General features: G+C 40.9%; 1 protein-coding gene across 5 annotated transcripts in view; it reads right to left on the reverse strand.

Moving 5' to 3' along the window:
* Positions 1–14105: 14105 nt before the first annotated feature.
* The window catches only part of snx7 (sorting nexin 7), a 74705-nt gene continuing 72161 nt past the window's right edge, over positions 14106–16649 (reverse strand). For all 5 annotated transcript variants that reach the window (XM_085983264.1, XM_085983265.1, XM_085983266.1 and 2 more), the window contains one exon: positions 14106–16401. In XM_085983264.1, the coding sequence (XP_085839390.1) occupies positions 16321–16401 (81 nt within the window). In that variant the 3' untranslated portion in view covers positions 14106–16320. The remainder of the gene's footprint in view (positions 16402–16649) is intronic.

The raw sequence follows: 16649 nt of genomic DNA on the forward strand, positions 1-16649 counted from the left end.
TAAGAAAGATGACTCTCTTCTACTTCTGTTACTTAAGAAATAACTTGCATTAATATAGCACGTTTCCCAAAGCGCTGTAGAGTCAATTAATTACTCTTCAAGTGTAGTCACTAGTATTTGTAGGCAACATGCCAATCAATTTGAGCACAGCAAGGTCCCTCAATCAGCAATGAGGTAAATTATTAATTAATCTGTTTTGGTGGTGTTGCTTGAGGGATAAATGTTAATTGGAAATTTATGGCTTCAGAGAGCTTGATAGATGTTATTACCAAACAATCAGTTAGATATAGATGGGTTGGGAATGAAGATAACATCACAAGTCTTAGAGGTCTGGAAAAATTAAGAGTGATTGATGTCAAAATATAGCACAAGGGATGAAACTTCAAAAAAATGAGAGAGATATAAATTGGCAGCAGTTCAAACAGTATAAATGAACACAATCTTTGGAACACTGATCAACAAGGTCATATTTGGAAGGCATTTGTTGAACCAAGGATGCAGGTAACAAATGGTCCGTTATGTCGTGTTCTATAAGGAGGGAAGGTGGTGATGTTTGATCTGGCAGTGTGTTATGATGGTGGCAATTAATCCTTGTGAAGTTGTATAACAAACGAGATGAAATATCAATACATAGTGGAGAGTTTTAAAACCCTGATTGGTAGTACTGAAATAAACATTGTTGGTTTTCTTATAGGGTCTAGAGGCAAATGGTTTTCTAAGAATTTGTTAATGAGATTTTTGAACACTATGCATTATAAAAAATGTATGTGCCACCTTTCCAGTTTAACATTTTTATCACTTGTCATATTACAAATGTTCAACAATTACTAGCCCATATAACCTTATATTGATTGTGACAAATAATGGACAGACCACTATAATGCCTGGAATAATGCTCTCTTTTAGGTGTCATCAAATCCCATTGTTGCAGAGCATTGATCAACAAAGCTGGCAGAATACCGAGCTACATTGCCAAATCAGTGTGTATGAGGACATTATGCTGAAGTTGTACAGTGCTCTGGGCCAGCCGCATTGAGTTCTGCTCTCTGAGGCACAAAGGAAAAGTCTATGCCCGGAAAGTAGTGCATAGAAAGGCTGCAAAATTGACACTTGTGTCTGAAGGACTGAGTTATGTGGAGAAAAAAACTTGGACTCTTTAGCCTTAAAAGGAAATGAGAGGGGGACCTTACTAAGATATACAAGATACTAGGTAGAATAGAAAAGCATAATCCCGACACCACTTTATTACTGTAAGACAAGGGGACATAGATACCAACTGGTAAAAAGGCAAGTTCAGGACTGATGTCAGGAAGCACTTCACACAGAGTGATTGATACCTGGAATAGTCTTCTAGATAAAGTACTGGAAGTCCAAATTCTTGAATTATTCAAGAAACATCGGACGTCATTCAAGTTGGATGCCCTGATGGTGTAACCACACTTTGCATGGGAAAATGAGCTAGATGGGAAAAATGACCTCCCTTATCTATATCAATGACTTAGATGAAAGGACCGAGTGCAATGTATCCAAGTTTGTTGATATACAAAGCTAGGTGGGAAAGTAAGCTGTGAGGAGGACACAAAGAGCCTGCAAAGGGATATAGACAGGTTAAGTGAGTGGGCAATAAGGTGGCAGATGGAATATAATGTGAGGAAATGTGACTTTGGTAGGAAGAAGAGAAAAACAGAATATTTTTTAAATGATGAGAAACTATTAAATGTTGGTGTTCAGAGAGATTTAGGTGGACTCGTACAGGAAACACAGAAATTTAGCAATTAGGAAGGCAAATGTCATGTTGGCCTCTATTGTAAGGAGGTTGGAGTATAAGAGTAAGGAAGTCTTACTACAATTGTACAGGGCTTTGGTGAGACCACACCTGCAGTACTGTGCACAGTTTTGGTCTCCTTATCTGAGAAAGGACATAGAGGCAGTGCAATGACGTTCACTAGATTGATTCCTGGGATGAGAGGGTTGTCTAATGAGGAGAGATTGAGTAGATTGGGCCTATACTCTCTGGAGTTTAGAAGAATGAGAGGTGATCTCATTGAATTATATATGATTCTGAGGGGGATTGACAGGATAGATGCTGAGAGGTTGTTTCCCCTGGCTGAAGAACTAGGGGGCATCGTCTCAGGATAAGGGGTAGGCCATTTAAGATTGAGATGAGAAGGAAATTCTTCACTCAGAGGGTTGAGAATCTTTGGCATTCCCTACCCCAAAGGGCTGTGAATGCTGAGTGTTTGAGTATATTCAAGGCTGAGATCGATAGATTTTTGGACTCTAGGGGAATCAAGGGATATGGAGATCGGGCGGGAAAGTGGATTTGAGGTCGAAGATCAGCCATGATCTTACTGAATGGCGGAGCAGACTTGAGGGGCCATATGGCCTACTCCTGCTCCTAATTCTTATGTTCTTATCTGTACATATCTTTGTGTTAGCTGAAAACTTCAAAAGCAACTGGTCAACCTACGGAGCCTGAAATTCCCTTGGGCCCGCTGGAAGACTAAAGGTTAATTTTCTGATTAGCCGTCGTGCTGGATTTTCAAGTCCTGTTTTGGGTACTGATAAATCATTAATCATGTGGCATGTTAAGTGCCAGAGGCAGCATTTATATCTTTTTCTGCAATGTATAGATCTCACCATCGTGCTTGAGGTGTTTTGGGAGAAACCATCATTTTTACAAAAAAAACCTATCTTCCACGAGACGTTAGTTTAAAATAATGCTTGTAACAATTTGCAAACTGTTCTATTCCCAGTACTGAATGCAATTAGTTGTGAATAGCCCTTTATTTCCACATAGTGTGTGGGTGTTCTGTCCTGCCAATCTAACATTTCAATTGCAGATGGTGTCACTGAAGTGCAGCAGAAGAACATGTAAATAACAATTTGCATATTGTAGCAGGAGGAATCATTATCATCTGAGAGGGGGGGAAAAACATTGCCAGATGAATACTAAATTAGGGGAAAAGTGAGGTTAAGTAAAAATTTCATCTGAATTCTATTCAGAACTGGCATTCCACAATGAATCACATATATCATAATAAATAGGATGTGAATGAACCACAACTGGGATTTATGAATACCTGGGCAAGTGAAGCAAGTTAACTTTATATGTGCTAAATTTGCTTGGGTGAAATAGGTACCACCTTTTAATTTATACGTGAAGTTCTTTTCTGTCAGTAATGATACGCATTTTGATCTGATGGCAAGCTCCTATGTGTAAAATGTAAAATAAGAGGTGCTTTCTATGTGCACAGGTTCAGTTAGATTCCAGCGGCCTTGTCCCACAGCTGGACGTGCGGCTGGGCAGGACTTCTGGCCGCCACTGTGCCCTGGCGTTGGCTTTGTCCCAAATCACAGGGACAGCGACATTCCCATAGTCAGGGGGAGCATTCCACACCTGCTGTGCCAGCAGTGTTCAGAGCATCGCCTGGGAAGGGACAAAGAGAGAAGGCCAATAATATTTTTTCATGTTCTCTAGGGAGCAAATGGGCATTTAAAAAAAAAAGCAATTAATTCCCTTTTGGTTCAGGCAGTCTTGAGACCCTCCGAAGACCCAGTATGGAACCTACCCCATCTCTCAGGTAGTGTACTTGCCAGAGTTCCCAGGATAGACAGGGAATGGCCCTGGTCATGCCCCCAAAGTCTCTGGCAGATTGAACAGAACAGGCAGAATACTCACCCACTTCGCCCACCAGAATTTGGGATGGAATGGGAACTCAGCGGAAAGCTGGAGGTTCCAGGTTCTGTACTAATTCCTGCTCCTTCCAACAGATGATCCAGCCACATTGTGCACCCCCCCCCCCCACTACTCCAGGAATCACAGACCCAAATAAATAATTTTACTCTCCATTGAAGTCATTGAAGAGTAATATTGGGTGGGATGTAAAACTGGCATTCCTTCCGAGCCAGTCAGTTTCCCGACTGGCAGCTTAGGTCAAGATTGCCCCCAATTAATCTTTCTATGGGTAAGTTATGATATTTCACCCCTGGTTATGATGTATTCTATTTACACCATATTTCTAAATATAAGTTTTAAAGCTAGGATCTGGTATCCACAGAGGGAGTCAATGGGGATTGGGCATCCAAGTTGGCTGCAGTAGGCGGCTACTTAAAATGGACTCAATAAAAAATGAGGGAAGAACTTGCAGAATAAAGCTACCAATTAGACGCAGCAAACTAATTGAAAACTTTGAACAAACCTCATTAATGCAAACTCGGCGAATGTCAATAAGCAGAAAAGCAATCAGTGTAATCTGTGAAATCGGGTAAACTGACGAAAACGTCGGCTCTTCCGTAGTAATATCACTGTTAAATACCCCATTAAAAGTTAGACCCTTTTGGATTCGGTGTAACTGGGGTTTTAACAGCGTATTGACTGCTAAACAAATGTTATGGCCCTGAAAAATTCATTTAAATTTTATGGAGTGTCAAATTTATCCATTTTATTAAAAATTACAATTTTTAAGAAATTTAAAAAAATGTTACTTTATTGTTTTAAAAAGATTGTTCATCTTTATTTCAGGTTTACCTTTTCCCCATGTGAGAGCCCCAATCTTTGTTTTGCTCTCGAACCTTTTAAAAAAGTTAGGGCTAGAAAGTCGGTGCATTGCGGCCACTGGGGGCTCTAACAGGGCGCAAACGACTTTTCGCCCGGGCACGGTGCCGCTAACGAATCCCGCTAAATTCAGCGGGAGTTTAGCAGCGGCAGTAACCAGTAGCGCCCCGCTTTGCTGGTGATGACATCATCACCGTGCGCAGGGCACCATTTTCACCCTGCCTGCAAAATTGGCCCACACCCCCATAATCTGCGCCGTGTGATGACAGCGACCGATTCAGGAGGCGGAAACGGAGCGGCAGGAGGCTCGCAGGGCGTTAACTAAAGGGGAGGTGGCAGGCGGGGCCCGTAGCATCTTTCAGCGCGGAGTCCATGCCACGATTTGACATCCCGGCACGACACCCCGCTCGTCCAGGTAGGGCCCGGCAGAGTTGTGGGCTTGGGCCCTCCCCTTTAATGAGGGGTGGAGCCCTTCCATGTGGCAGCGCTACGTGGCCCAGTGCGTAGCGCTGCAGAATGCACCACCTCAATATTCGGGGTTAGCGCTCCAAGAAGGAAGTGGAGCACTTGAATTAGCGCTCCACCTCCCTCTTGGGGCACTAAAACTAAAGTTAGCGATCACCAGCGCTATTTTTCACTGGGCGCTAAATTTAGCGCCTAGGTGATGTTAGCAACCCAAAATGGTCGCGAATGAATTTTTCCCCCTTAGAATCAAAGGAGTTTACTTACTTCCTGGTTCTCAGACTGTGAGAATTCTGCATTGTGATTGGCTGCTTAGACAGCTTGTTGACATCACAGCAGCTTGTGTTAGGGATTCCCCATTAACCAACGTTGATTCCAACTGCACGTCGGAAAAGCCAAACTTCTCGCCACAGAGACTGCAAAATCTTTCTGGGAAGCTTAATTCGGGGCCAGCGGCGAACGCCTTTGCTTCCCCGCTGACTGCAAATTACGGGCCAATATTAAGGCCGGAAGACTGAAAAGTGTCTATTAGAAGATAAGGTGCTGTTCCATCTCATTGCTGTTTGTGGGATCTTGCTGTGGATATGTTGGCTGCTACGCTTGCCTACAAAATAAGTGAAAACACTTCAAAAGTAATTTAATGGCTGTTGAGTGCTCCAGGACATCCTAAGATCATGAAAGGCACTTTATAAATGCAAGTTACTTCTTTCTTCCTCGTAAACATCTCACATTGCTGAAGAAGCACTATGCCACTAATTGCAAGTGGAACTGCGGCATCACCATCACAGAGTTGGAGGGAAGCAGACCAGTTAAAGTGTTCAAATAGATCAACCTACATTTATATTCTGCCTTTAATGCAGAAAAAGATCCCAAGGCACTTCATAGAGGCGCAAGGAAAAAATCTCCCATCAATAATTCCACATGGAGCAGAAAAACACGAGTATGGAAAGGAGAAAAGATGATGAGCAGAGCTGATTTGGTTAGGCTACGTGGTGGATTTTTAAAATTTCCATATTCTGCAAACATAAACAGTGAGCATGCTTAAGATGCATTCATAACGGGTTCATACTGTTTCCACCACGATCCATCAATCATTCAATGTCAGCATCCTAAGGAATAGATTTTAACTTTCACTGCCAGATGTAAAAACTGGCGAGAGCGCATCGGCCACCCGCTATACACCCGGACAGATTTTCCTTTCCATTGTCGGTCATGAAACTGATTGGAAGACTGTGTCGAGAACAGTTGAACCCTGCCGGGAAGAGCCAGACTGTGCCATAAGAACATAAGAAATAGGAGCTGGAGTAGGTCATACGGCCCCTTGAGCCTCCTCTGCCTTTCAACAAGATCATGGCTGATCTTCTACATCAATTCCACTTTCCCCACCCTATCCCCATATCCCTCGATTCCCTGAGTGCCCAACATCTATCAATCTCAGTCTTGAGTATACTCAACGACTGAGCATCCATAGCCCTCTGATGTAGAGAATTCCAAAGATTCCCAACTCTCTGAAGAAATTTCTCCTCATCTCAACCCTAAATAGCTGCCCCCTTATCCTGAGACAATGCCCCCTAGTTCTGGACTCCCCAGCCAGTGGAAACAATTTCTCAGAATTTACCCTGTCAATCCCCCTCAGATTCTTATATGTTTCAATGAGATCACCTCCCATTCTTCTAAACTCCAGAGAATATCGGTCCAATCTATTCAGTCTCTCCTCATGGGACAACCCTCTCATCCCAGGAATCTAGTGAACCTTTGTTGCACCAAAACTGTACACAGTATTCCAGGTGTGGTCTCACCAAATCCCTATTTAATTGCAGCAAGACTTCCTTACTCTTAAACTCCAACCCCCTTGCAATAAAGGCTAACATACTATTTGCCTTCCTAATTGCTTGTTATACCTGCATGTTAACTTTGTGATTCATGTAAAAGAACACCCAAATCCCTCTGTACCAACAGTTACTAGTCTCTCACCTTTTAAAAAATATTCTGCTTTTCCATTCTGCCTACCAAAGTGGATAATTTCACTTTCCCACATTATACTCCATCTGTCACCTTAGTGCCCACTTATGTAACCTGTCTATATCCCTTTGCAGGTTCTTTGTGCCCTCCTCACAGCTTACTTTCCCACCTAGCTTTGTATTGTCAGCAAGCTTGGATGCATTACACTCGGTCCCCTCATCTAAGTCATACATTGTAAATAGCTGAGGCCCACACACTTGCGGCACCCCATTAGGTACAGCCTGTCAACCTGTTTTCTGTCCGTTAATCAATCCTCTATCCATGATAAAATATTACCCCCAATCCCATGAGTCCTTATCTTGCATTGCAACCTTTTATGTGGCACTTTATAGAATGCCTTTTGGAAATCCAAATATATTACATCCACTGGTTCCCCCTTATCTACCCTGCTAGTTACACCTTCAAAAAACTCTAAATTTGTCAAACACTATTTCCCTTTCATAAAGCTATGCTGACTTTGCCTATTCATAGTGATTTTCTAAGTGCCCTGTTACCACGTTCTTAAGAATGGATTCCAGCATTTTCCCTACTAACTGGCCTATAGTTCCCTGTTTTCTCTCTTCCTCCTTTCTTGTCGAGAATAGTCAGACTTTGCCAAGAATAGTCAGACCCTCCTGGGAAGAGTTGAAATGTGCCGGGTAGAGCTGGACCCTGCCGGGAAGAACAATGGAACTCATCTCTAGCATCAGTTATAAGGAAAGATGGAAGAAAATTGAGGTGTGAATTTTTATGGGGTTCTCCAGATTGTCCACCATAACTTCAGCCAAAGAGACGCAGTAAACCTTGGAAAAATGGCACAAACAAAATTGGGATGTTTTTTCAGGGTTTCCGCGACTCTTCTATGGTAGCTACAATGGACAAATGGGAGAACCCTGCAGCAATTTGCTCTTTTTGGCTTTGCGAGGAGGTAACAAAGAGGTGACCTTAAGTACATAAAATAGTAAAGATTATAGAAAAGGTAGATGCTGAACTCCAATTTAAACTAAACTGTAACAGGACAAGGGAAGAGGACATATTTAAACTCATATATTTAGAACTTGTATTTTAGTAAGTTTTTCTTCAGACAAAGGGTATTAAATACATGAACTAGGCTAAAAACTCAGAAACTATTTAAGAAATAGTTGGATGCCGTGATGGTTTTCCTCATCTTTATCTGTTATGATCTGATCAAACCTCAGACTTACTATGTTGTCATTAAATGAATACCATACTTGCTTAGCTTAAACACTGTATGTATTCTTAGCACATAGTAATGAAAAATTCTTCTGGTTTGCAAGAATAGCAAAGCTCGAGATTTAATAAATTCTTTTCCCCTGTGATTCATTAAACACAAGGAGATTATTTATTGGGTTTTTCTCTTTTCCTCCACACAGAATACAAATTTACTGCTGAAACAGAGCTGCAAAATGCAATGCCTCAGCTTTACTCTGACCATAATTGAGAGTTGCCAGTTTTCATTTATGTAAAAGCATGTCTACTTAACTTAAAATCATGATAGTATTTCTTAATATGCAATTTTTTGGAGAGATATTGTATTCAGTATTCCCAGTTTGTCCTCACAAGCATATAAAAGATTATAAACAAAGAATGTTGATGTCAAACATATTTGATGTGATTTTGTCATTTTAAATATATGAAATACCTCAGGTTCAAAATTAATATCACATCATTTGACTGGCTATTTGAAGATTATTTCTCAATTAATTTTCAAAAGCAAGCTATGGACATGTTGGTACAAAGAGACTGATTAAAACATTTCCATTTGTTCACTGTTACTCTTTTGAAATGTTAGTTTTGCAAGGCGTAACTATACATATATTTTACTTAGCATATGTACTCATAAATATACATGCACATTATAAAGTTTTGCCTGAATTTTATTTGGTTCAGTTAATTACTTTTAACAGTACTGGCGAGAAGTTGTGCACAGTGGCATAGACAGCATTATGGGCTATGTAAATTCTCCCAGTAGTTCAACTGTGGTCATTATTGAAAACTGTGTAAAAGAAACTGGACATGATTATAGAGTATAACATTTATTGATGGAAGTATTGCTTTTTTTTGTGTAATTTCATTGTTGCACTTTTGATTTGCCTTGTATTTTTCAGGCAATTGTCACTATTGACTGTTAAACACGCATGCATTCATACAAGCCAACCTCCCTAGGCACACCCTCGTTCTAAAACAAGTTACAACATGAAAACAAACCGTTAAAATACTTTCTGTGCAAGATCAAGACTGTGATAATCATGCCAACAACTTCAAACATCAGGAGAGAACTTCAGCTTCCATTCACCTATTTTAAGCACAAAAGGTAAATCATGCTTGACTAATCTACTGGAATTTTTTTGAGGATGTAACTGGTAGAATAGATAAGGGAGAGCCAGGGGATGTGGTGTATTTGGACTTTCAGAAGGGTTTCGATAAGGTCCCGCATAAGAGATTGGCGTGCAAAGTTAAAGCACATGGCATTGGGGGTAAGGTACTGACTTGGATAGAGAACTGGTTGGCAGACAGGAAGCAAAGAGTTGGAATAAACGGGTCTTTTTCCGATTGGCAGGCAGTGACTAGTGGGGTACTACAGGGATCGGTGTTAGGACCCCAGCTATTCACAATATATATTAATGATCTAGACGAGGGAACTAGATGTAATATCTCCAAGTTTGCAGACGACACAAAGCTGGGTGGGCGTGTGTGCTGTGAGGAGGATGCAGAGAAACTCCAGTATGATTTGGACAGGTTGGGTGATTATACTGCATCTGCCATGCATCTGCCCAATGTGGATAAATGTGAGGTTATCCACTTTGGTGGCAAAAACAGGAAGAGATTATTATCTGAACGGCAATAGATTGGGAAAAGGCGAAGTGCAACGAGACCTGGGTGTTCTTGTGCACCAGTCGCTGAAGGTAAGCATGCAGGTGCAGCAGGTGGTTAAGAAGGCAAATGGTATGTTGGCCTTTATAGTGAGAGGATTCGAGTACAGGAGCAAGGATGTCTTGCTGCAGTTGTACAGGGCCTTGGTGAGACCACACCTTGAGTATGGTGTGCAGTTTTGGTCGCCTTATCTGAGGAAGGATGTTCTCGCCATGGAGGGAGTGCAGCGAAGATTCACCAGACTTGTACCTGGGATGGCAGGAATGATGTATGAAGAGAGATTGGGTCGATTAGGCTTATATTCGCTAGAGTTTAGAAGAATGAGAGGGGATCTCATTGAAACTTATAAAATTCTAACAGGACTAGACAGACTAGATGCAGGAAGGATGTTCCCGATGGCGGGGGAGTCCAGTACCAGGGGTCACAGTCTAAGGATAAGGGGTAAGCCATTTAGGACTGAGATGAGGAGGAATTTCTTCACCCAGAGAGTGGTGAACCTATGGAATTCTCTACCACACAAGGCAGTTGAGGCCAACTTATTAAATATATTCATGAAGGTGTTAGATATATCTCTTAAGGCTAAAGGGATCAAGGGATATGGGGAGAAAGCAGGGACAGGGTACTGAATTTGGATGATCAGCCATGATCTCATTAAATGGCAGAACAGGCTCGAGGGGCCACATGGCCTACTCCTGCTCCTATCTTCTGTTTCTAGAATCAAAGTAAAACATCCAAATTGTGGGTTGTAATCTCCTGTGCCCAAACTACACTAGAATCACGCTGGTCGCCACATTAGATCAGATGGCTTTTAGGCATCCCGGAACTACGAGTTTCCCGACCAAACTGTAGGACGTCTTTTAAATTTTTTTCTCCAGGTCGACAGGCTGGCTGCCTGTTGGGCGGGAAAGCCTGCAGCAGAAGGATGCAGCGGAGTAGCTGGTAGAGAGATTGCTGTCAGGGTTCTAGTGGTGGGGCGGAGAGATCGAGGTGGGTGGTGAGTAGATGGCGGTGGGGGGATCCAATCGTGAGGTTGGGGAGGGGGGGAGCAGACAGATCGCTTGGGAGGTTTACAGGTAAGATTATTGGGTCTGGAGGAAACACTCCTGCTCCTCAAGCAGTGCTGCAAAGGCACTTACCTTATGGATCCAGCCCTTCTCGCCTTCTTTTACCTGCTGGGTTTCCCGAGGCCCGGGAAACCTGGCCGACTCTGGTTAAAAATAGGAACACTGTTAAAATGAAAGCATACAGCCTCCTTAAAAGGTTGCAATGCCCGACCCGCCTCCGTTAAAAGCAGAAATGGGCAGGTTGGGTTCCTGTTTCAGATCTTTAACTTTTTAACCTCCGAACCAAACCAAACCCACCCATTTTTGGGGGTTAAAATTACCCCCTTATACTGTCAATACGAGTGTACTGCAATTGCAGTTGATGGATGAGGAGCAGGAAGAGCAGAAAGTCATCGTGCAGAGACCTGCAGCTGCTGGGAGACGTGGATGAAGGAGGGTAGAGTGCAGGAACCCTTGCACCATGCACATCTACAGGAACAGAACAACTTATCTGCAGTGTCCACGGCTCCGCTTCACCAGGTGGTCTGTGGCAGACCTGTCACCCTTTTGAAGCACCAACTGCAGTCCAGCACCAGGTCACACACATCGTTGCCTGTGGCTCTGAAAGTCACTGTGACCGTCACTTTCTATGCCTCCGGGTCATTTCAGGCTGTAACAGGTGACATTAGCAACATCAGTCAATTTGCAATGCATGGCTGCATCAAGCAGAGAACAGATCTGCAGCTCATTAAGCGCAACAAATTCATCCATTTCCCCATGGAGATAGCAAATCAACAGCGAGCTATCGGCTCTCAGGCATCATTGATTATACCCACAGTCTTGGGTGCTCCATATGAAGATTCAAGATACTGGAACTACTTTCACTGAAGCAGAGAAGGCTAAAAAGAAATTTAATTTGAGGTTTTTAAAATTAAGTGTTTTGATAAGAGTGAACAGAAGGCTTTCATCTGATTGGGAGTCTATGACAAGTGGCCGTCAATTTAAAATACCAAAATGCTTCACAACCAATGGATTACTTTGTTTCTGAAGTGCAGTCACATTTTACGTAGGCAAATAGGGTATCCAGTTGGTCCACAGCAAAGTTTCACAAGCAGCAAATACTGGATGACCAGGTAAACTGCTTCTGGTGGCAACATCAAGAAAATCAAGTAGTGCCATGGGAATCTTCTAATTCCACCAGAGTAGGGCCTGTTTAATGCCTACTCTGAAAGATAGCACTTCTGCTAACCCAACACTGCTTCAGTATCACAGTAAAGTGTTAGCCTACATTAATAGCTCAAGTCTGCACCGCTGCTTGAACCCACAAATGAGAGTCCAAGGCAAGTGTGCTGCCAACTGAACCATGTTGGCACTTATTTTGGGCACAACTTGTTGATAAAGCAGGGCAGAGCCAAGTAGAATCAGGAACTACTAATAATGACTGCAGTAGCACTAACATATTGCCTTTTGATCACATGCTGTTAGGTGCAAGAGGTGGTTCCTCAAAGTATTTAGCTTAATTATTTTTTATTTACTAAATGGTGCTCTGTATTGGCAAAGTCCCAGATTTAAGGATGGCCTGGAACATGAATCCAACAGTGAGCAGTGATTGTAAAATTTCTCCTGGCATTTCATTCCTATACAAGCATGAATATTTGGTCGAGATGAAGGTCTTAAGTTTTCTTATTCGCACTCTTGCTTCCACTGTAAACATTTTTGCCTCGTCGGTTTTTCTTTTATCTGTTCCTAGATGCAGGTTTGGAGACATATTTTGTATAAAAATACTCAACAGGGAAAGGCTTTCTATGGGTTACACTCAACTTTACAAAAAAAACCTCAAACTTATTTCTGTCATGAAGGGTTTTATTTAGGACTTAAGCCAAAAGCAGGAAGAGGAACAAATGTGAAGCTAATTCACAAAAGGCAGGAATGTTATACGTGCAGGGAGCTAGATGCAGCTTATGGTTGAGTCTTACACATGCAGGGATGTATCTGTGGCTTAGGCTGAAAAGTCTCTCCGAAAGAGCAGACATTCTTCCTTTTATTCCTGTTCTATTACTTTATTTATATGTGGAGTAATGTCAAGAACTTTTATTTCTACAACAGGACATAATGAAACTAATTCCAACAACAGAAAAGTGGGGCTTTAGAGCTCTACTATGATTAAAGGGTTAAGAATGGGTCTCAGGAACTAAATGAGCTAGTGTCTTTTTGCAGAAGTACACCTTTTGCATAAGTAAGCTGTCTTAAGTTGCTGAACTGACAGTTGAGATAACACTAAGAATGACGCTGATTTCGCAGTAGTGTTAGAATGATTAACTGCAGCAAGCTGCGTAACTTGGAGATAATTGCAACTAGTCGAACCATTGAACCACAATGAGGCCTAGAGGGGCAGATAAGCAGAATGAGTCAGGAGTCTTCTCCTTAGAAGGTGGTACAATGTTGGTGAAACCCCACCTGGCATAAGCACAACGTCATAGTTGCAGCAACAGCTTGCGGAGATAACGGTCATATGCTTTTCCGGTAATGAAGGTGGTATCTTGATGTCACGCGTTGGTAGGCGCCGTTAATGTAAGCTCTGCTTTATTTTATATAACCAATCAGTAAATGCGCACTGGGGCAAAACCCAATCAAATTGCTAAGATGGATCATGCACCTATATTTTGTATAAGACTGCTTAAAACTTTGTATCAGTGGAGAGAAGCCTGTTTAGACAGGCCCAGGTTGTCTCCCCACCGGTGCAAATAAAGACTGCTTGAATCTTCGAACGCAGACCTGGTGTCGAGTGTTTATTTCAAATACTCCACTTCAAGCAGGAAAAAAGTGTCTAAAGAGACACCATCTCTGTGGTCATAATTATAAAACTTGGTAAAGGTTCGGTGTGATCTAGTTCAATAGTCTTTTAGCGGGGCCCTCTCATTCCCCTTGTTGTATGACTTATTGTGCTTATAGTGGATGGATTATAATAAACTTGAAATTTAAAAATTTACTTCAACTACATTTTTTGCAAGGCTATAGGGAAAGAGCAGGGGGCTGGGGCTAATTGGATAGCTCTTTCAAAGTGCCACGATGGGCCGAACGGCCTCCCTCTGTGCTGTAAGATTCTATGATTTAGTGGTGAAATACTTGAGTAACATCACGCTGGCTCGAGTGTTATAGACCTTTATTTGGCATTTACTATTCCTCCACATTTATAAACCACATTCTCACTCAATGTCTATGTTTCTCAAAAATGCATTCAACAGGATTCAATACTGTACATTAAGGTAAATCATTCAAATACATTCTAATTGAGTCATGCATGTTACTAATCTGGAAAGTGTTTAAACCCAAACCTAGCATTTGCATATTTGTATTTAATTTTACTTGGAAGAAAACAAGTTTATAAATTACATATACTTCCAGTTTCACATTTCTACTTTAAGAACTTGCATTTATTGGTCACCCAACAAAATATCAAAATCAGACATGGTAAGTTTAGATTTAATATTTTGGAAAAAGCCATTTACTTTATTTTAACAAGCATTTAATAATACCACACTTAAATTTAAGAGTTTAAAGTTACTTTGTGCGAAAATAACTTGAAAACATTATTTTGTTTTTTTAAAATGGTCTATTTTCAGCAGTCAGCATTAAACAATATGAAACAATTCTCTGCGATTCAAAAGGGCAGTAAATTTTCAGTGCTTATTTGGTCCAGTATGTCAGTTTAGTACATTTTGTTCTAGTCCACTATATTCCAAAATACTCTTAGAAATTAGACCAAAATGGTTTTACACATCGAGCTTGGTCAAAGAAATGCTGTATGTGGATGCACATTAAGCCCAAATTTCCATGATGCGCTACATAGTAGTGTTCTTCAAAAGCCAAAAATAGTGCATTTCTTTTGTCAATGGCTTAGTTATGGAGGATTAAGTAAATACATACATTTATCCTCAAATAATGCATGTTATTACCCTCAAAAAGGCACAAGCTGTCATGGAAAACAGTAAAAATAATAGGGATATACACAATTTCCTTTAAGAACCCCAGATAGCCACTTTCCAAAAATAATATTTGCATAAAAGAATGTGTAATAGTTCAAGAAATTATACATTTGATAGATTACACAAAATGGAAAATCCAACATTGCAATATTTTACAATGTGGTACATAGTATTACCAGTCTTCAAAAATAATTGGGGTGGAGGTTCTGCAGGGCAATCCAACATTATGGTATAGATATAATTTTTTAAATGTTAAAAGCTCTTTGATGGGTTAGAATAGTCAACTCTCAGGAGAAAAAACCCATTTCCCTCCCAATTTTAATTTGGGGTGCTAGTGCAGAGTGGGGACTGGGAGAATGACAAGCTTGCCAGCGAGACGCCCAGACCATTCTAACTCCCGAGCCTCATCACCATATTCCAATTCAGACTCCCAGAGTTAAAATAATGGTCGGTGAGAACGGGATAGTGAACACTCGGCCCCTATTTTAATCACTCGCAGCCCAGATATCGTTGGGCACAGGAGGGTGGGGTGGAGGGGGATAAAATTGAGCTGAAGTTCTTAGATACAAGGCAATGAGCTGCATTACTAATTAACCAGATGAGAACACTGCCACATTAAAATAAATTGGGGGTAAAATTGGTCTTTGGCGTTAGCACAAAATGGAAGTGCAGTCAAAATGGAAGTGCAGTCAATGGAAAAAAAATGGGGCGGGTGTAAAACGTGCTGCCAATTAATTATCACGTTTTGCGCTACTGCTAGAGTCCAATTTCCCCCCCAAATGTGTTATTTCAAAAAATTTAGCAAAACGACCAATATAACAAAAGTAATAAAGGATAATAAACCTCAAAGCAATAAAAAAAACTGTCCAATGCAGTGGCACAATTTATTGGCATGTTAATGCACCGATGTGACAGCACACTGTTGGCACCCAAAATCGCCAATAGAATTCCCCAACTAGGGAAAGGATGAGAGAGAAAGAGAATCATTTTATAAAAGTGTTTAGTATGACTGTAATTCTACTAAGACATGATTTATTTAAGGCAGTTAAGTTCATTTAAGAAAACATTCTTCCATTTTATGGTAAATGATTCTCAAAAACAGTCATATCGATAGCTGATTTTGCAAAGGCATTAATTGCACATGACCTGAGGTTTAAATTTGATAATTCCATTGATCTGCTTATTCTTTGGATTGTAGAATGTTCAAGTCATCAAAAATCATTTAAAAATGTAAATTGGGTAAATAATGTTGTTCCATCAAAAGGTTAAAAAAGATTAAACAGAGTTCAGTATTTGTCCTTAAGTACACACAGCACTTCTGGTCAGAAAAAGTAATACTTGTATGAAGCAGCTCAGCCAAATTCCAGATATGTTTCTATGCGCTGTCTTTACCATTCTTGTCTGTGTTGATCTCAGTCTGTTGAGTGGCCAGGAAAGACTCCCATGTAGCTAGGCACTAAAACACAAACATTTTTTTTTAAAATAAATAAAATTGATCACTTCATAAATTAGGATTAGAGGGTGGGGCTGCAGATATAATTCAGTCCCATTTCCAAATCATACATTCTGCCTTTATTTCCATATTTTCATTATTATAAATTCCTATATCCACATTTATAGATGTATTTAAGGGGAAGAAAGGAATAGAGGATATGTTAATAGGGTGAGATGAAGTCAAATGGGAGGAGGCTCCAGTGGAGTATA

The sequence above is a fragment of the Somniosus microcephalus genome, chromosome 3 (genome assembly GCF_052327205.1).
Source record: "Somniosus microcephalus isolate GS21.2 chromosome 3, FLI_Smic_1.0, whole genome shotgun sequence".
NCBI lineage: Eukaryota > Metazoa > Chordata > Chondrichthyes > Squaliformes > Somniosidae > Somniosus > Somniosus microcephalus.